Consider the following 21,869-nt stretch of genomic DNA (forward strand, 5'->3'; position numbering starts at 1 on the left):
AGTTTTTACATTTTTAATTATACATATATAATGTTGATGTTAAAAACACATCAAACTCATATATTTACAAAAAAGAATTAAAAGTGCTAATTTTAAAATTTTAAGTTACTAATTTTTAGATAATATTATAAAATTTTGAATTTTTTCTTTTTTTGATTTTTAATGGTAAAACCCCTCAACTATGTTTGCTTAATGTAGAAACCCTCAAACTAAAGATTTACCGGTAGTAATGTTAATTATGACCTGCTAAGGTTTAATTCATTAAATAAAGTTAGTTTGAGGGTTTTTTCGTTAAATACTTAGTTTGGAAGTTTTTACTCAAAACAAACTTAGTTGATGCGTTTTCACGTTAAAAATCCTATTTAGTACGGCTAAATCTGTTTTAAATATCTTATCATTTTTATTGGCTTTGTCTATTATCGATATAAGTATTTATATATCTATACAGTATAGAGTAACAGCGTTTTGCGTATAAAAAGTTAAAAGTAAACAGTCTTTTTAAAATAAATTATACATTATAATTTCAAATTGTCTGAAGATGCTGAGGGTCCACAATTATTTGTAATGAATTCATTACTGGATAAAGCATATATATGTTTAGTATAATTTAGTAGGTAGTTTGGTATGGATAATTAATCAAATGGTGGGTGGTAGTTTAGTTGCAATTTCTTGGGGCTTGATGTGCACTCACATCAGTTTTGGATTCGATTTTTCTTTGGAACTAAATTATCATCACTTGATCAGTTTAGGTTTGGGCTTCAACACAAGTGATTTACATGGTGGATCGTAATAAATGATCGGTTCACCCCTTGACATTAGTCGAAAGGTATTCCAAACTCGGATCAGACAGTATGATAACCAGTCCACTCTTTAGCACTAAATGTGTTTCTCCCGAAACCGACAAGATCAACCGATAGTATTTATCAAAAAAAAAAAGGATAATTCTAAATTGCCAGTATTTCTTTCTGATAAGTTTCGAAAATAATCATATGGTTTAACACCTTCACTTATTCATAAAATGATAAAATTATAGTAGTTTTTAGTAGTGAAAAGATTATACATGAAAGTTGTGTTATATAGTGGATAGGTCGATTTTTTTTTTGGTCGTCTATTCATCTAGCCTAGATCAAGTGGAGAACAGACGAGCCGATCTTCCGAGGAGCATTTTCATCTGCCTGGGTTTGATCTATATGGGAGAAAATATAACCTCTGTTTCTTGCATCTTTTGCTAACCTGTCTGCCCGGCCATTCCGACTCCGAGGAATATGAGATAGTCTCACATCATCGAAATCATCTTGTAACCTCTGGAACACCTCGATCTCTGTCGCGAATGCTGGCCAGTCTATCGGGTTTGTAGTCATATCCACTAAGTTCGAGCAGTCCGTCTCAAACCGTATCAAAGTGATCCTTCTGTCTTTCATACATGAGGTTGCCCAAAGTAACTCTTCCATCTCAGCATGTAAAGCTAAGAGGCTCCTGTTACACGCCCGTAATCCGAAGTATTCTAAGCCCATTTGATCTTTAAGACTCCACCCTAAGCCACTGACACTGCCACTATGGATACATGATGCATCAATTTGACAAGTAGGGATTCAACGCTATAGTGGAATAATAGATATAAAAATAGATACCATAGTAAGGACATTTTAGTCAATAAAACATCCGTATACGTCTGGTCAAGCTCTCTTATATATATAACGTGGTCTTCCTCGCAAAGACAACACACATAGAACAACAAAGAACAAATTTAAACTTCCCAATCTTTTTTTTGCTCTGTTAAGAAAACTTTAGAGATTTGTTAGCAATGAGATATGGGAAACAGTTTACGGTGTTGTTTAGCTTGTGTACTTCCATGTGGAGCTTTAGATTTGATCCGAATCGTACATCTCAACGGCCATGTTGACGAGATAACTCGTACGATGACCGCAGGCGAGATCCTTCAGGCGAATCCTAACCATGTCTTAAGCAAACCATGTTCGCAAGGAGTTGTTCGTAAGATCTTGATCTTATCTCCTGAATCTGAGCTTAAGCGTGGAAGCATCTATTTTCTTATACCTGATACTTCCTTGCCGGAGAAGAAGAAGACAAAGAAGAAAAAGGAAGCCCAACGTCGGAAAAAGAGTCCTGAAAACGCCAATGACATCAAGATTCATCATATGGTGAGTACTAGTAAGGATCTTGATTTGACGTTGTGTGAGAAATATTTCGAAGATGTTATGTTGTCGTCGTGGAAGAAATGTTGTCCGGCCGGTAAAGAAAATCGTCACCGCCGGAGACATAGTCGGTCGGGGTCCCTGTGGCAGCCTCAACTTGCTAGCATCTTTGAGGATTTTTAGTGTTTTTTTTAAGAAAAAAAATAATTCTGTCTTTTTTTTTCTTAAATTTTTAATCCGAAAATCGGATTTTATTAACATCCCCGGTGAGGATATTTTCATTTTTTAAGAAATTTGTTTCGGTAAGAAGTTGAAAACAAAAACTTTGTAATGTACTAATGTGGATGAGATCTATATGTAAATTGATGATCTAACTTCAGTCGTTCGTGGCAGAGGACAAAATCATATAATCCTTATACATAACAGAGGTTTTTTTTCAAAAAAAAAAAAGGCAAATCTCTCTAATAGCATTTTTTAAGTTTTTGGCACAAATAGTTTTAACAAAAATGACCAAAATAACTCATTTTTATTTTGAAATTTTTAATTTTTTTTTTATTTTTTTTTTTAAATTTGAAACTTTATCCCCAAAACTTCACCCCTTAAATCTAAACCTTAAGTCTAAATAAAACATATCTTGGTCATTTTCTTAATTGAATGCTATTTTTATGACAAACTTAAAAATGACTATCATACGAAATTTCTAAAAAAAAAACAGAGGCTTTTGTAACGTGAATCAAGTAGTAAAAGGAATGGTAAAATCGCGTGTGGGTTAAAAAAATTAATAATTTAGTATTTACTGAAGAATTATTTGGGTTGAGACGAACTGATTAATAGTTAACTAGATTATGACCCGCCTTTTTAAGGGCGGGTATATTTTTTGTTTTACATTTTTTAAAAAACATTAATTTTCATATTTATATTTTTCTTTATAATCATATTTATACTTTTCTTTGTAATTGTGTTTCTCTTTGTAATCCTATTTAACAAAATAAAATGGGTTTTATAAATTGTGATCAAATGTAAATAGAAACCATGTTACCTTTAAAGCGCAAAACTAATTCTAAAATATAGAATTAATGGGTTCGTTTACAAAAAGAAATATGGGGTTAGTGGGTTACAGTTATATTATTTACTTAATAGATAATAACTCTTTAAATAAAAAAAATAGTTGGATCATACTTTTATTGATTGGTCATACTGCTGTTTTAATAGAATAGATAATAAAGATAATAATAAAAAAACTTTTAAATAGAAAGAATAATAGTTGGACACAACCTTTATCAACTGGTCATACTGTTTTAATAGAATAGATTAATGTAACTAATAATGAAAGATGTGGGAATTTATTTTTCAAAAAAAAAAAAAATGTGGGTATTTAAAGAAAACTGAAACTGAATCATAGTACGAGACAAATTATTTCAATTATAAACTTGACCAGCTTTTTAAACTGCATGTTCAGCTGTTATGCAACGTATTTAGACCAATTGGTTTTGTTTTAGAGTTTCGGTGGTTAAGTATACATGTTATTTTGATTAATAATGTGAACTTAAGACGGCTAATAAGGGTTTAAAGAAAGAGTGGACCAATCATGCAGGTTGTCACATGTAGATGTAGCCACGTAGGTGGACCAACCGAAAGACCGTTTTAAAGCTGAAAATTTAAAACATATGGTTCAAATAATACAAAATGTTCAATCATATAAAGGGCAAGAAATGTTAAGACTTTTTTTTTTTTTTTTTTTTTGCCATCTAAAATTTTATTGATAAAGTTTGTTACACAAAACAGTCCCAAAAGAAAGGGTTTCAACAACCAAACCCAAACATAAATTTCAACCCGAGCCCAACACTGGTCCAAACCCAAAAGAAATGTTAAGACATTTACTGTATATCGACAAATTAATAAAGGCCTCAATGATATATATAAATGAGAAATAATAATAATAGTAACTTGCTTCTGGATTTTGTGCACCCTTTCTGTTAGTGTTTTCTTGGAATATTTTTGGCAGATTTTAACTATGGAGAGGATTATTCATGGGCAAAACCCAATGAAATGTTGACTTAATCTTTAAATTTTATAGAAATAATATATACGTTGTATTGTTCCTAGATTTTTTTAAAACATTATTATAATTTACCTTAAAATATATAAAGCTTCTTAAATCTCAAGATCTGCCTGTTTAGAAAATGTATATGGTTTTGATGGTGCAACTCCACCAAGGGCAATGAAACTAATAAAAGCATTGACAATAGTTAGGCCTAACAGTAGTGTTAGAATCTGACTTTCGATTAGAAAGAAGATAAGATGCTAAAAAAAAAGATTAGAAAGAAGATAAGGGAGATTATGCTTTTGATGGGGACTTGAATTTTGATTTGACACAAGATTTACATTGATTAAAATGGGAATTTATAAAAATAACTTTTTCTTGACAACATTGATGGGAGAACGTATTTACTTACTGATACTGACTACAATATAAGATTTCAAGATAGACACCTATATGTTAAGAACATGAGTAGTTGAGGGTTTTTGAGCATGATTCTCTGAAATTAAAATACAGAATATATTATTATTCAACATGAGTATAAATATTACTTAATTATTATTATTATTTAATTAATGAGCACCTACTAATTAATTAAATAATGTATTTTGTTTTTCAAAGACTTATGTTTGAGAAATTCTCACTAATCATGTTCTTTCTTAATTAATCAAGCTTAATTTGCTGTATAACAAAATTCTGAATAAAAAATAATAATATAACACTGATTTTGACATAATTAACTTACTAACATTTAACACTCATTTTATCGAGTTATAGTCTTATCTTTTGCAAGTAACCAGTTAAAAAGAGAAAGAGTAGATGGTATCAGATGTTGTAGATATGAACAAAAATGAAAGACAACAATTTGCTATCACCTCATGTAATGCCACACACATCATATACTTATTAACCACATACATATGCATTGTAGACAAAATATAAATGGTTAAAACAGATGGTGCCATCTCAGATAAGGAATGACATGAACTTGTATAATCTGAAATACATAAGCGCATCATTTGAAAGTTTCTGAGTGTACTATTCCATATTGCCAAAATAGTATAGAACTTCAACCACACCCCAGCCCCTAAATACTAAATCCAACATCAACCCGTATTTATTAAATCTTAAACCCTAATCACTAAACCTCAATTCCAAATATAACTTATACAATATATTGTAATATTTTATTTTTTTATGTATAAGACATAGTATGGATCCTTTATAAATAGTATAAGAGAGTCCATTTCGTTTACATTAGTTGAGCACTTATGTATGGATGGGGGGGGGGAATACTACATGGCAGAGATCTTCTAAAAGATTATGTTGGTAAGGCCATTGGCAATGGGCAAACAACTCGACTCTGGAAGGACTCTTGGATCTCTCTTAGTGAAGACACTAAACAGTACGGCCCAATCAAAGAAGAACACCTAGACCTAAGGGTTTCAGACCTGTTGACATCGGAACTCAAATGGAACAGACAGAGGATTGAGAAACTGATACCTGAATTGGCGTCACAAATCCAGTGCATCCAGCCAAGCAGATCAGGAGCAGAGGATATCTTTATCTGGCAGCCACTTCCCTCTGGAGTTTACTCCACTAAATCAGGGTACAACACCGTGGCCTCACAAGCAATAAACAGAAGGAGAGATTCAGATGATCAAAGCTTTGATTGGATAAAGGATATTTGGTCGGGGAAGTACTCACCAAAGCTGAGGACTTTCTTATGGTCCATTATCCAAAACGCACTTCCCCTAGGAGTAAACCTGCAAAGAAGAGGAATGGGAGTGGAAGTAAACTGCCCGTGATGCAAATCAACTGAAACAGCCTTACACTGCTTCTTTGAATGCCCGTTCTCTCAACAAGTGTGGAACAACATACCTCTCAAGAATGCAGTTCACATAGCTGCGGGAGAAGACTTTGGTAAAGTGGTCTCTCGTTTTAAGACAACGATCTGTCTCCCCCCGACAGGGATCCAACATCCAATCCTCCCTTGGATCTGCTGGGTGATCTGGAAGGACCGAAACTCACTGATCTTTGAAAATCGATCGCTATCACCTGAGGAAATTGCAACGAAAGGATTAGCAATGGCTAGGGAATGGAATCAATCACAAATCGAAGAAGATCAGAAGAAGAAGACTCTCCCAGTACCTGTTAGCCTCACGACCCAGGAGAAAAATTAACAGAATATAGAAGCGATTGTCTGGAACACCGATGCAGCCTGGGACAAATCAAGGAACAAAGCAGGAATCGCTTGGATCTTCAAAGGAACACTAGACTCAGGTCCAAAACATGGATCAACAGTAACGGATTGCGTCAACTCCCCACTAGTTGCAGAGGCGCTAGCGGTTAGGGCAAGCCTTTACGAGGCAGCGACTCTTGAGTTTCAAAACCTCAGGGTCTACCTCGACAACTCCACACTCATTGGAGCCATCAACAACAAGACACGGAGAAAAGAAATTCTGGGAATCATCAACGACATCCAGAGAATTTCCTCTGTATTTGTTTCTATCGTTTTCTTTCATATTTCTCGCAAGAACACACCGAAGCAGACTCTTTGGCAAAGAGTGCCCTTGCGAACTCTATTGTGTAATGGACCCAGAGTCTTGGACCTGCCCCTCCTGGGTTTTATCTTTTTCTAAATTTAAATGAATTTTCGTGACAAAAAAAGTTGAGCACTAATGTAAAATAGTATGTGAAAAATAAGAGTTTTTGTTGATGAAAAAGATGTCCATGAACTAGACTCCTAACCTTTATCCAACATTCTAACATTCGAACAAAATAAATTTCAAATCACAAAAAAAATCATACAAAATGCAAAGAAGAGAACTATAAATTTGAAAACATAACATATTGTTCCATTTAAAAATAATAATAGAAGACTATATTTGAAATAGTATAGTAACCTTATATAACTAGTTGCAATAAAGAATACATATTATACTATAATTTCCTTTCACTTAATATAGTATAGTTGGTGAATCCATCTCTTCACTTTCTTCTCTTTTTCAGGCTGGCGATACATACATTCAAGTGATAAAAAATAAAAGACACGGTGACAATGAGACATCATTAATCATCAATGGTGATAATCAATATGAAAATCATATTGGTAGCAACAATGACCGTATGGAGAAGAAAATCATCGATGATGTTGGAGAGTGTTATATCGGCAATGGAGATTAAGAAGATGTTGTGTTTTAATTTGTGATTGATTTGATTTCAGATTTGGAGAAATCTTTCAACAATTTCATTGATTTAGAAAATTTGGGAGTTAAATAACAGAGAACACAAGTTGAAAAAATTAAGCCGGTGGATGTAAAAGATGTTTTAGTATACAACCTACAATCCAAAAAAATCACAAATTACATTAAATATCACAGTCAATTTTTTTTAACTATCAAGTGTGTTATTAACTGTTTGAACGTTATACAATGCAATTTTCTTTCTAAAAATTCAAAATAACCTACAATCCAAAAAAGAAAGAAACAAATCATAGAAGAAAAAAAGAAGAAAATGAAAGCTGGCTAGGGCATCTGGTTCGGCTGACTCCACATGGATTCTCATCTTTTATGTCCCATCTTCGAAATAACCATCATTTTTTTCTCTTTCTCTCTAGTCCATTTTTAAAAGTACAATTCAATACTATTCTTGTTATTTTTTTTATGTCTAGCACCCTTTTCACAAACAATTTTTTTTTTTTTTTTTATTTAACCAGGTGTTGGCCTTGCGGTCCACCACCTAGGCCCGGCACCAGACTTTGTCTGTACCTTTTTACGGGCCCTGGACACGCCTTCCCCTCCACGCGAGTCGAACAGCCGACCTCCCCTCCCCAAGGAAGTAGTACCACTGGACTACGAGGTCCTGGGTTTTTCACAAACAAATTGCTAGTTTTGTTTCGTATTAATTAAAACTTGAATCCGCATGACATCAGGGGACCGTTCCTAATGTTTTGAGGCGGAGGAGCGGGGGAAAAATTTCATGTTTACCACTTTCGCGGTACCATTTTTCATCTTTACTATCATTAAATAGATATTTTCAAAAATATTTTATTCATTAAGTGACAAAAGACTTTTATACCTTTGTTCTTTATATATATATATCATTATTTAAATAAATAAATAAAAAATTAAAACTATATTTTTTTATGTTTTCGAATTATACTTTTTCAAATTCGAACTTTTTTATAATTTATTTTTATTTTTTAAAGTTCGAATTTTTTTTTTCAAAATTTTTATTTGAAAATCAAAAAGAAACTATTTAAAAAACGGATTGATTTGATTTCAGATTTGGAGAAATCTTTCAACAATTTCATTGATTTAGAAAATTTGGGAGTTAAATAACAGAGAACACAAGTTGAAAAAATTAAGCCGGTGGATGTAAAAGATGTTTTAGTATACAACCTACAATCCAAAAAAATCACAAATTACATTAAATATCACAGTCAATTTTTTTTAACTATCAAGTGTGTTATTAACTGTTTGAACGTTATACAATGCAATTTTCTTTCTAAAAATTCAAAATAACCTACAATCCAAAAAAGAAAGAAACAAATCATAGAAGAAAAAAAGAAGAAAATGAAAGCTGGCTAGGGCATCTGGTTCGGCTGACTCCACATGGATTCTCATCTTTTATGTCCCATCTTCGAAATAACCATCATTTTTTTCTCTTTCTCTCTAGTCCATTTTTAAAAGTACAATTCAATACTATTCTTGTTATTTTTTTTATGTCTAGCACCCTTTTCACAAACAATTTTTTTTTTTTTTTTTATTTAACCAGGTGTTGGCCTTGCGGTCCACCACCTAGGCCCGGCACCAGACTTTGTCTGTACCTTTTTACGGGCCCTGGACACGCCTTCCCCTCCACGCGAGTCGAACAGCCGACCTCCCCTCCCCAAGGAAGTAGTACCACTGGACTACGAGGTCCTGGGTTTTTCACAAACAAATTGCTAGTTTTGTTTCGTATTAATTAAAACTTGAATCCGCATGACATCAGGGGACCGTTCCTAATGTTTTGAGGCGGAGGAGCGGGGGAAAAATTTCATGTTTACCACTTTCGCGGTACCATTTTTCATCTTTACTATCATTAAATAGATATTTTCAAAAATATTTTATTCATTAAGTGACAAAAGACTTTTATACCTTTGTTCTTTATATATATATATCATTATTTAAATAAATAAATAAAAAATTAAAACTATATTTTTTTATGTTTTCGAATTATACTTTTTCAAATTCGAACTTTTTTATAATTTATTTTTATTTTTTAAAGTTCGAATTTTTTTTTTCAAAATTTTTATTTGAAAATCAAAAAGAAACTATTTAAAAAACGTTATATTTTTAAGTATTTATTTATATATTTATTAGAATCCTAAATTTTACATTCCAAAAACCCTATCTCACCCTCAACTTTAAACCTTAAGTTTAGATTAATTAACCCTAATGATATAAATGTATTTTACCTTTAATTAAAAGTGAAAGTAAAAGTGGTTAGTATAAACATGAAAAGTAGTACTGTGAATGTGATATTTGAGAAAATTTTCATTTGTGATTCATGGCAAGCTATTTTCGAAATAACAATTCCGACTACTTATTTAGGTAACTGCTTTAGACCAAGTGGTAAATTTTAAATGGTTCAGTATGATACTAAGTGTATACCGAATATATTGTCTTGAATTTTCCTTTTAACAGAATAGCTGAAGGTGCCAAAAAAAAAGAAAACAGAATAGCTGATGGAAGCGATCGAATATTGAGTTTTGCCTAGAATCAATGGTTAATAACTTAATATGAAGATGACTTTTATGGTGTTTGTGTGTGAAATAAAATCAAGAGCATTATGTTGTTTTACGACACCAAACGCGTTTCTTTTGTTTTGTTTATATAAAGTTACATATTATTATAACTTTATTAGAAAAGTAAATAACACCTAAAATTAATCATTGATTAATCTTGGATTAATCTCCATTTTTTCATTAGGCTCTAGGTTCAACCGGAACGTAAGGATAACCCCTAGCAAATTTCTGAACAGTGTATAGGGTATACACTATATATTTGAGGATTCATGGCAAGCTATTTTCTAAAGAAATTATATATGCATCAATGCATGTCATTTACCAAAAATAGTTATTTCTTTTCTGGTAAAAAAGTTACTTCTTTTTTTATCTCTTATTAACATCAAACTAAAAAGTAAAGGAAAAAAATATCTAGAAGTACCACATGACATGTCTTGTATCGTTATCCTCAGGCTCAACTTAAGATTCCAAATACATCACCTCTTATATAAGAAAAACAAGAAAAGAAATATATCTCTATAGGTATGAACTTTTGATTTAAAAAATATAACTAAATCAAGATTTAGTCACTTGGTTACTCTAATTTTTGCTGAGATCAATGGTGGTGAAACCTTCTTCAGCAGAGAAGCGTGGCTGTATTCGTGTATCTCCAACCTTTTGATGCTCGACAGGCAATTTATAACTATCGTCAATGGCCAGATCAGCATCTCCTTGCTGCTGATGAACAACGAGTACCGAGAAATGAAAATCCGGCGACGTCAACATATCTCCAATCACACCTAGCTCAGGACACTCGCTCCAGTCAGTAAGTCCGTACAAGACCGAAGACTCTAGGTCATGGTCTCGACCCACTAACACCATGTCATAAGCCTCTCCAAGTGAGCTAATCACTTGCGTTGTCTCCACGCCATCTTTCACTATCTCCTCTACGTAGTGGACTTTCCCTTTGTTCGCTGCATGGCTCTTGAAATCCTTTATTAGATTGTACTCGTCCATAGCGCTGTAGTCCTCGTCCTGAAGGGAGCTCTTGTGACGGAAATGTATCATCGTCACGTTAAGCTCCGGTTTTTCAGCCATTCTCATACATAACGCGAGCGCCTCCGCGTCGTCCCGGCCTCCGATGAAGAGCACCGCCACGTTCTGCCACGTATTGCTCATCAAGACGGAGCGACGTCCCTCGCATTCCCCTCTGTCGATGAATAACGCGACGGAACAAGGTGCTGCTTCAAGCACGTTGAGGTTTATGTTCCTGATGGGCCCGTGGACGCGTCCGACCGTCCCGTCAATCGCGTACTGCTTGTGGAACGGAAGTACGATTAACGTCGCCTTCTTGTCGAGTCCCAATGTACATACGTCGTTGTTTATACTCGAGAAAGGCGCGGCTGCTGTGAAATGTTGGGCCATGAGAGTACTCTGATGCATCATAGATTTAAGTTAAATAAATGTGTTATTTCTAATTCATATTCTATCTATTAAGACCATTTAGATTATGTGGTTTTTTTATTTACCTTTACCTTTATAATAACTATGCATATTTTCTAAAACCAAAAAGGTTTAAATATTTTTGTTTGTTAGTTGTAATTGTAAACACCAAACGCAGATGTACCATCTCGTTTACTTTTGGTGTTTATATTTGCACATTCAATTGTTTGTTTGTGTATACTCTTTTAATATATTCCAAATTAACTTTTAAGTATTTAACGCAATTTTTTTGGTAAGTTGTAATTAAACGTAAACATTTGATGTAAAACGAACACAATGTTTACTTGACTTTTCCGTTTACACTTTCAGTTGTTTATTTGTGTGTGTATTTGCATTAAGGTCTATGTTTAGTATGTATATTTTTCAAGTAGAACAAAGTTTTTAATTTGTTTTTCTTTAGTTGCATAAAAATGCATGTGTGTATAGTTTACCTGATACTTTTGCTCAAAACGTTGGAATGCATTGACAATGTGTGTGGATTGAGCCGTGTTGGGATCAAGTTTGTTCATCTGGTGGTGCGGCGTGAGGACAGCATGAGCTCGGCCTTTAAGCTCGACAAGGTGCAACGTGAAGAATGATATTGGGTTAAACCTTGTCGGGTAAGTAGCTTCTAAAAGATTCACCATGGAAGGAACATTTTCAACATTGTAGATGCAAAGAAGAAGACGGAGCTGAAGATTGCGTTCTCTCGTATTGATGATCGTTCGTTTGCTTTTGCTTTTGTAGCGTTTAGATGGATCGTAGAGGTACACCACGAGAAACCGCGAGATCCCGGTTACGATCAAAATCGTGATAATCATCAGATTAAAGCATTGTGTGTCAACAACCTGTAAACAAATATATTCTTACATTAACATTAAAGAAATTTTAATTAGAGCATGAAACACTAATCAATGACTAATACACTTTCATGACAGTAAACATCCTATCAATTACCAAAATAGCCAACATCTGTGTTATTTCCGCCACTTTTATTGGAAGACGTTTTAAGATGCATCTATATTAAAAAATATTTATTTTTTACATTTTCTAAACAAAACGTCATTAATTATCCATTTAAACCACAATCTAATCAATAATAAAAGAAACGGTATAATATACATGGTCACATATGTAATAAAATTTCGATTAAAAATTGAATGTCATGTTAGTGGAACAAAATAAATTATCTAAAACGTCAATTATTAAAAATGGAGGGAGTAATTTATTTGGTACCTGAGCGTCTTTCCACACAAGAGTAGTGTAGACTTCGATGATACCTTGGCAACACATCAAGAAACCCAAACAAAGCGCGTCTCCAATCGGCGTTTTGCAATAAGCAGACGCAGCTGCTGTTCCAAGGAACTTGCAGCCATAGGTGACCAAGAGAATGACTTCAATCATTAACACATGGTTCTCATGGCTCTCTGTGATCTCAAAGAAGTTAGTATTTAACCCACTAATGGCGATGAAACACGGGAGTAGCATACTCGAGGCGATCATATCGAGTTTCGTAGCAAGTTCTGTGCCCAAAGGCGGACCGTCAGGGAGCGAAACGCCTAGCCAAAACGCTCCAAACGCAGCGTGGACGCCAAAGACCTCTGAGGCAATGCTAACTATAGACAAAATCAAGAGTATTGGATAAAACGGGACAACGTCTTTGTTATCCATAGATTTGCTTTTCCTCTGGGTGAGCCATATGATCGAAGGTCTAAAGATGCCAGCAATCGACCCAAGAAGACATGAGATCATGACAATCCCCCAAACGCCATTCATAGTTCGCTCTCGCGTGTAGAGATTAAACGCTAGAGCCACCAAGCAGCCACAAGCTTCGCAGACTATTGAGCAGTTGGTGGCTAACCGTCCTAGCTCTGAGTTGAGAATGTTAAGCTCCTCTAAGACCGTGGTTGTAACCGGGAATGATGTCATGGAGCTCAAGGAGATTACAGTGGCTGCGCAGTGAACCACCTGTTTGGGAAGTCCTATAGTACTGTTAATGAAGAAAACCGTGAGGCTTCCGAGGGAGAAAGGGAAGGCGTAAGAGGCAGCACCGATTAATATCGCTTTGGAACCGGCTTTTTTGATAATAGTCCAATCGATTTTGAGTCCAAGAATGAAGAGATGGATGATGAAACCAACGTTTGAAATTGTTTGTATTATGACCTTGCCTCCAGGAGGAAGGAACGTATCCAAGTAAGCAATGTTACGTCCTAAGAAAGACGGTCCAAGAACAACACCAGCCTATCCATACACAATAACGTTTTAATTAATAGAAAGAAAAAAACAAATCAATTAAAGACATTTAAAAATGTAATAATATAAGAAATGGTATTATACCAAGACTTGAGCAGAGATCATTCCTTGTTTTAAAGGTTTAAGGACACCGAAGATAATCCTAGAGGTGATAATGATGACTGACATTTGAATCATGAGAAGAGGCACTGCGTATTGGAGAGGGTCACTGTTCATGAAAAGTCCCTTTGAGGTCAACATTTTTTCCCTCTGGCATACAAGCTGCTCCATCATGAATGGACCGTGCACTGGCCCAAATTGCGATGAGTTGATCTCTGCATAACCTAACCTCGACAAATCCATGGTCTTTTCTAATCTGTACAAAAAGAATGCAAGAAGAGAGAAAGAGAGATAGAGAGTAGGCTTGGGGTTAGACTATGAAGGTTATGTTTTCATTTTTTTGAGGAGAAAATGTAATGGAAAATGCTTTAAGAATGAGAGTGGAATATGGATGTAAGGAGATGGAGAAGAAAACAGAGGACTCTGTTTTTTACTTGACTTTGTGAGGTCAAAGAAAGAAGATACAGAGAAAGGTATCTGAGAGAAGAGAAGATGGACCTGTCTTTGTAGTTTCTATTTATTGTTTCTTCCTATTTTTTGTTTGGTTAAAGTTCTTTGCGCATAATCTCCACCGTTCTAAATTTGTGGTCATGGTTTCACTTTTAAATTCCAGTAATATTTTATGGATTTAGAATTTAATTTTAAAAAGAAAAAAAAATTGGGGTGGAAACAATACACAATCTGAAAATAACATGCACAATGGATTACATACCATTATTATTGCTTTTGAATCTTGAATGTGAAATGTACTCAAACACAAGATATTAAAATGGACTCTAAAGTATTGTCACACACATGAATATTGAGGTTCTCTATGCCCAAGAAGATATTAAAAAAAAAAACTACTAATCACCACTCTGTACAGCACAAAGTACTGACTGTGTTACAAACAAATAAACAAACAGTAGTGAGCACAAAAGACAAGTAGACAACCATAGTAAGAGTTCTTTTTTTTCAAATCCTAAAATGATATAAAACTAGTGACTAAGTCCCCAAGAATGTTTTTTTTTCATGAGCGGCGTAGCGCGGTTGGGATATCGTGATTGTGTCTTCCTTCATAGGTAGTGAGAACCGCCCTCTCATCTTCTGCAGATCTTTCTATTTGCTTCCTCACTCCACAACCTTGGAATGTGCACTTGTAGTAGCTCCTATTATAACAAAGAGTATCAGAAACATGAAAACACCTAAGGAAAATTGATGAAATTTAGTTAAAGATTTGTAAAAACCTTGGATTAGTATTCCCCTTGACAACTTTTTGACCATACTTCCTCCATCTAAAGCCATCTACAAGAACATCAATGTCACTTATTGTTTGGACAACAACTTTTGGTTCTTTCACTCCTCTGCTTACTTCTATAGACATTCCTTCATCTTCACCTTCTCTTTTTCTGTTCCACAAAAACTCAAAAATGTCATTTTTCCATCTTAAAAACATTTTGCTTCCACTATTAAAAATAATACTTACAGTCTCTTCATCTCAGGTTGTTCCTCCTCTTCATCTATCTCACCATATTCCGATTTAAAGCTTTTCTGCTCCAGATCACTGTAGTCAAATGAGATGGACGAGTTCTCTGACTGATCATGTGTGTCACTAACAACAGAAGAAGGATTAAACATTCTTCTCGCATTAGCCGATGCTGATCCTGATGGTCTCTTGGTGAACTCAGGCTTGGGATGGTTATGACCTCCTTTGTAGATGATCTCAGTGATCTGTCCATCAGAAGCTGTCTCAACGATCTTCTTGGAAACACAATTGGGATACGTGCACTTGAAGTAACTCCTAGGGTTTTTGCTCTTCTTCACTTGTTTCTGTCCGTATTTTCTCCAACCATAACCATCATTAGAGTTCTTACTCACCATGTACGATGGTACCTTAACCTGGCGATCTGATCCCAAACTGTGTGCTGCAAACTCACGAGGAACCGGATCCTTCTTCTTGGGGAGATCTTGAACAGCATATGTTTCTTGCAAAGCCTGTGTAAAAAAAGGAAACAAGTTTGATTCAGTAACAAGGAAGTGTAGATGTATAAGAAACGCTTAGGGGAAACACATACAGAAGAAGCGTTTGACGGTTGCGTTTGCGGTTGTAGCTGCCAGGGAATATCTGAGTGATTGTTTGTTCCATTGAAGCCTTGAAATGGAAACGCTCCTGTCGTTGGAGATATTAAACTCTGTAAGCAAACAAAAAGCCAGAGAAAAAATTAGATTACTTAATTTGAAGACATAAGTAACAGGTTAAGCAAAAAAAAAAAGCAAAAAAAAAAAGACAGAAGTAACAAGACAGAACATAACTAAGACGTCTAAGACCAAAGAGTTCGTGTTTATTTTTTCAGTTTTGTAATAAATAGCTGAAATGGTTAATAAAAATGAAAGCTTTACATGAGAGGAGCTGAGAAGAAGAGGAGAGTCAAGTAAATCGGAGAAGGCGAAAGATTGAGAAATGGGAAGAGGAGGAGGCTGAGCCGTCTTGAACTTGGGTAAACCCGACCCGGTTCTCTCCGGGGAAAACCCACAAAGAAAGTCTTCGTCTTCTTCGTAAAAGTCAACGCCGGAAGAAGCAAGGAGATCGGTGAACGAAGTAGACGACATGGTACTAATAAAAGGAGACAAGTTTCAAGCTCTGAAGAACAAAAGGGTTTGCTAAAGAAAAAAAGAAAGGAAAAGACAAAGCAAAATCTTTTTTTTTTCAGAGAGATGATCTAAGAGAAGAGGATGAAGACGACGACGATGGCGTATAGAGCAAGGATATTCTATCTTTCATATTTTGTCTTTTTCAGCTTGGCCTAAAATATCATTTTTATTTAATATTTATATAAATAGTTGACCAATGCAAATGAGATATTCTTGTTTGGTTGGGTCGTCTCGGATCATCAAGTGTGAAACCGCGTGTTAAGGTGTCTTTCAATGATTAAGACCAGTAAACTTAATCAAACCGGAGTCCATTGAACCAAATCATTAAACCGTCGGTAATAACCATCAAGTCTGAAAGTCTTCGTCCTCTTCACTTCTTTTTTATTTTTCTAAACGTGAGAAAAAAACGAAAAATCGTAAATGAATTTTCAAATTTATTAATTTTATAAAATTTCTTTACATATTCTTTAATGAATATGTTTTTGGTAGGTTAATATCAAAAATATGATTAGATTGAAAATGTATCACAAATTAAAAAATCATTTATAGACAAGTTTAATATATTTGATTATTCAAATAATTGAAAATGTGAATTTTTAAAATATTATGACATTATATTGATTTATAATTTCTTATATATTATTTATTTTAGATGGAGTGGAATTCCACCTCATCCTTACTACCACAAAACGTAATTATCATTTTTTATCATGAATTAAATAATTCTATAATTTCTTCTAAATTAACTATAATAACGTTAAAAATAATTATTTGGAGTGGGATTCCAGTTTGTAGTTGGTTTCGCTTCTGATATTTTTGTTGGTTTTTGGATTTATATATGGAAAGTAAAACCAAAGAAATCATTTGTAATTTTATTTAGTTTGATGCAGTCTTCTTAAATTTATGTTTATTTGGTCCAGTTACATTGAAATTGGTTTCATATTGGATTTCTATAAGAACAACAATACTCATCTTAATCTATTAAAACTGAAATATAAATTAGAATTAACCCTAATTTCTCCTTAATATTTACCAAATTGTACCACTCAACTTAACTATAAAAAGTTTCTGCAAAGCCCATTAAACAATATGATGATAAAAATTGTTTTGTTGATTTTTATAAATATTATTACAAATATTAACCACTAAACACTTCGATTAAATTAAACATCCGCAGGGGCGTAAGTTCTGGTTAATGATTTATAAACAGATATTCTTGTTTCGGTCTCGATTTGAACAGTTTCGTTTGGTTCAATTACATCTTTTTTCTAGTTCCTTGCTAAACTTCTTGTTAGCCAGAAAATGAAAATACTAACCAGAAACTTTTAATAATTAAACCAGTTTAATCAGAAGCTGTTACAGTCTCGCTTCTTAGCCACCTCTCTTGTTGCTCAAAAAAAAAAAAAAGCCACCTCTCTTAATCCAATTCCACATACGTATAGCATTCATATTGTGAGGGCGTAACCTCATTCCAGGGTAAACGGAACCAGAATCTCATTAACTCTAGCCGTGGTCTGGAACGGCGGGCTGTAACCGGCGACCAAATACTCCGGAGACTTTCCTTTGCTCTGCTCAATGTGGAATTTCCATTTAGTGTTCTTGAGGCTATCCATATCAGGGTTGCAGCTTCTTTATTGGCTTTAGCATCTGTCACATACGTACCCACTGAACTGCCTCAGTGCTACGTACGTAGGTTGGTTTCCATGGCTGCACATGGAGGTCATCAGCCAAAGGTGGGTTTTGTTGATTCTTCTTTGGTAGGTAGAAAGAGACAGTGTAGACTGATTTGCCGGGTGTTGTTTGTGTGATGATCGGAGCTGTCACCTGTCATGTTCATCTTTGTCTTGCTCTTGTTAGCTCCTTGTATATAACTAAATAAACCCCAAAATTAAATCAGTTTCAATTCAAGATAATAAATTGGATACTAAAATTATCTCCAACCTAACTCCCTATTAACTCCAAAATAGAGTGGTCAAAGGAGTAATGAACAAAAAAAATAAAAACATTAATCTATAAATTAAATAATATTTTTATTTTTTATTCATTACTCAATTTTCCATTTCATTTTGAAAAAATATATGAAATGATGTTGGAGATGCTCTGACATCGCAAACATTTAATGAAATGTAAGAAAATTTTGTTTTTTTAGTTTTGTTATTGTTTTCATATACACACAAAACGTGCGATTTGTTAAATGGAGTCGGATAAATGGCAAGATAACTTTCGTAGACGGTTCTTAGCTTTTCTTAGTTTAACTAAGAAAAGCTAAGAACCGTCTTTTAAATAAGAGATATAAGAGCCGTTTCTTAGCCAAAAAGTGTAAATAAAAAATAAAAAAAATAAAAAAAATAAAAAAATGTCAAATCATGAATTAAGAAAACCGGTCTTTTAATGATGCCCTTTACTAAAAGGGTACAGTCCATTTCTTTGACAAGATAACTTTCGTACAAGTTTGATAGATGGAGTCGGATAAATGACAAGAAAATGAAAAGTTTTTACGGAATTAAAATGTGCGATTTGTTGCCAAGTTTTAAAAGATTTGCCTAAATTAAACAGATTCGTTCATTGAGTATGGATATTATTTAGGAGAAATTGCATGGGTATATACATCAAACACATTGTAATTTACTAACTAACCAAAAAATTATATTCCACCATTTCTACAATATATATCTTTCCTAATTATTTCTTTATTTCTTTATTTTTATTTTTGTTTATTTTTGAAAGTTTAGATACACATGTGGGGATGGAAGCACCTTAGCCTACTTACTGGTTAAGGTTTAAAGGCTTCTACACCCAAGTCTGAGGTTTGAATCTCAGACTATGCAATTTATTGCAGATTACAGGGGATCCATGTTTCAAGTCCCGGAGAGAGCGATTTATTAAACAATTATGCAGACTATGAAAGAAAGATTTAACAAGGGATCTTCAACATGGTGTAAGTAAATCTAGTCAGACGTAGATCTTCATAGGAGGCTCAAGTGATGCAGTTAGGCGTAGGTTTTTATAAGACAATTAGTATTGTCGATTGTCGAATCGTCTATGTAAGATTATAATAAATCAGCGCTAAAAAAAAAAAAATAGACATATGGTGCAATTTGAAGGTTTTGTCAAAGCTTGGAATCGTATGGGTAATTGAAGAAGTCTTTCTATGATTGAAACAGACTCCTCCTATGCAGTGGTACAAATGTTTTGACTCATATATGTTGAAGATCGGTTATCAAAAATTCAAAAGTGTATTCGTGTTTATGTTAAGTTCCTTGACGACCATTATTTTATATTTTTAGTTTTATTATATGTTAATGATATTCTTATTACTGCAAATGATATTAAAGATATCAGAAAGGGTTATTTAAGATAAAATTTAAGATGAAGAATTTTGGTGCTGCCAAAACAAAATTTGGAATGAAAATTTGTTTAGATAAAATTCTAAGACATTATACCTTTCTCAAAAAGGTTACCCAAATATATAATCTTAAAAATGAAAAGTAAATAGTTAGTAAAATTTATTATAAAAAGTAAAAAGAAGGTTATTATTTTAGAGTTGAAAGTAAACTAAACAATTTGTAAATGTATTTATATAATTCATTTTGTTCATCCGCCAGTAGGACGGGTGTAAACCTACGAAAATATTCTTAGATAAATCAAATCTCGTAAATATTTACCCAGGATTAAAAGTTTTCTTAGATCTACCCCTGTTACCAAAATTTGTACTCATGTATGTTCGAAAGGGAAGAGAAAAAAACAAAGAGACTACAATGTTAAGGCAGATAATAGAAATGAGAACATGTAAAGCTCATCGTATTTACATTTTCACTTCAGAGCCAATTGAATTAAAAGGCATTCAGAATGCAATGTACTAAAAGGCATTTTCTCCTTTACAATGAGAAACCAAGTTTGAGGATTTACTATTTGTCAATTTCTGCCTTGAAGAAACACGGCAACCATGGCGACTACTAGAGAATGATCAATAGATCCGGGAAATATAGTTAGCCGGAACTTGCTCCTCCCTACGTAAATCTGCCTCAGCTTGTACATCAAACTCGTCTGCCACCAAAAAAAAAAAAAAAAAGGAACATTGATCAGAACTGTGGAAGATCTACTACACACATACCAAATGGTGCTGACTTCAAATGAACCTAACAAATGTTGAATGTGTTTCTATACAAATCGTTAGGCTCAATGCTTTGCCATAAACTACATCTCACATGATCCAAACAGTATAACATGTTCTTGTCTTAGCTAAAACTATTCAAGTTCTTGTTTTTACCTGTGCAACAATGGAGTCTTGACTGTAAATGGTACACGATTTCTGAAAGGGGCAACCTTTGATGACGAGATGCTGCTGCGACGAAGATTCTCCCGCAAAAGAGACATCTAACTCTGTCTTGCTGAATCTGTTGGAAGTCCGCTTCACCGTCAGGACCAACTCCTTACGCTTCCCGACATCTCCTTTGTGTAGTTCCCACATTCCATTCTACATTCCAAAACACACAGAGATAAGTTGAGACTCAATGTTTTTAAGAGCTAAACAAGTAAGGATAAGATCGGAGAGTGCTTACGTGGAGGCGGGAGATGGAGAGAAGGGGAACCCCGGAGGGATCAAGGAGGAATCTGAGGGAGGAAGAAGATTTGCGGAGGACGAAGCGGAGATGATCGGAGGAATCGGCGAAGCCTAGATCTCCGGGAGAGAGGCCGGGGAGCTTTTTGGAGGCGAAGAGATCGACTGGGATTCGACGGAGGTCCTCGGGGTCGGGGTGGTAGGGAGTTTCTGGATCCGCCATTCACACATAGTCTGAGGGATTCTAGCAGTTGGAAGATGAAGGTCTTTACAAGACCAAGTAATAAGGCTGCTTATGTTCAACGCTAAATTGTTGTTTGGTCAACACGACAAATTGTCGTTGAAAAGCATCGACCAAAGTTCTGCTGGTTGCTTAATTTTATTTAACTAATAACAGCCTCGCTCGTTTATCCCAGCCCGTTTCGGCCTAAGTTCACGAGAAATTTTAATTTTGAAAATGGGTTGGCCCAGATTTTTTTTTATTGGACAATTATATACTTATTATTAGAGAGAGAATTAATTGGTGACATTTTTGGTCTTTTGACCCGTTAACTTTGAACATTTGACCCATCAATAAATATGTATATGTTTTTTTTTTTTGCATTTAAAATGAGTATCAACCTCGTGGAATTCATAAAATTATAATTTTCATCAAAACTCTAAAATTGCATTTTTCGCCTAAATCATATATTTTACTAAAAACTACAAATTTACTCGTTGATTTAAGTTTTTCTCTTTTTCATCGACTCTCGATCCTTGCGCATAGGTCGTTACATCTTCAAGCTATTTTTAATCTATAAAGATGATTGCTCGTTTTAGCAGGAAGATCAGAGTTCATTTGGATCGATTTAAAACAATGGTGTATCCGTTATGAAGCGC

General features: G+C 34.2%; 4 protein-coding genes across 4 annotated transcripts; 1 reads left to right on the forward strand and 3 right to left on the reverse strand.

Annotated features, from left to right (window-relative positions):
- The first annotated feature begins 1,741 nt into the window (after positions 1–1,741).
- LOC106333914 lies at positions 1,742–2,413 on the forward strand. Its single transcript, XM_013772299.1, has one exon. It carries the CDS (start codon positions 1,812–1,814, stop codon positions 2,334–2,336), a length of 525 nt encoding a protein of 174 aa, XP_013627753.1. The 5' UTR covers positions 1,742–1,811; the 3' UTR covers positions 2,337–2,413.
- Positions 2,414–10,347: 7,934 nt separating this feature from the next.
- Positions 10,348–14,286, reverse strand: LOC106331474 (cation/H(+) symporter 13). Its single transcript, XM_013769840.1, has 4 exons — positions 13,784–14,286; positions 12,683–13,687; positions 11,899–12,294; positions 10,348–11,398 (listed from the first exon to the last, which is right to left on the reverse strand). The coding sequence occupies exons 1-4, from the start codon at positions 14,039–14,041 to the stop codon at positions 10,565–10,567; spliced, it is 2,493 nt and encodes an 830-aa protein (XP_013625294.1). The 5' UTR covers positions 14,042–14,286; the 3' UTR covers positions 10,348–10,564.
- Positions 14,287–14,543: 257 nt separating this feature from the next.
- LOC106331712 (probable WRKY transcription factor 25) lies at positions 14,544–16,566 on the reverse strand. Its single transcript, XM_013770112.1, has 5 exons — positions 16,178–16,566; positions 15,853–15,969; positions 15,264–15,772; positions 15,025–15,186; positions 14,544–14,946 (listed from the first exon to the last, which is right to left on the reverse strand). Exons 1-5 carry the CDS (start codon positions 16,385–16,387, stop codon positions 14,808–14,810), a joined length of 1,137 nt encoding a protein of 378 aa, XP_013625566.1. The 5' UTR covers positions 16,388–16,566; the 3' UTR covers positions 14,544–14,807.
- Positions 16,567–20,178: 3,612 nt separating this feature from the next.
- Positions 20,179–21,326, reverse strand: LOC106332160 (protein LURP-one-related 7). The gene is made up of 3 exons (XM_013770625.1): positions 20,992–21,326; positions 20,700–20,906; positions 20,179–20,476 (listed from the first exon to the last, which is right to left on the reverse strand). Exons 1-3 carry the CDS (start codon positions 21,211–21,213, stop codon positions 20,345–20,347), a joined length of 561 nt encoding a protein of 186 aa, XP_013626079.1. The 5' UTR covers positions 21,214–21,326; the 3' UTR covers positions 20,179–20,344.
- Positions 21,327–21,869: the final 543 nt, after the last annotated feature.

Source organism: Brassica oleracea, chromosome C3, assembly GCF_000695525.1.
Source record: "Brassica oleracea var. oleracea cultivar TO1000 chromosome C3, BOL, whole genome shotgun sequence".
In the NCBI taxonomy this organism is placed as follows: domain Eukaryota; kingdom Viridiplantae; phylum Streptophyta; class Magnoliopsida; order Brassicales; family Brassicaceae; genus Brassica; species Brassica oleracea.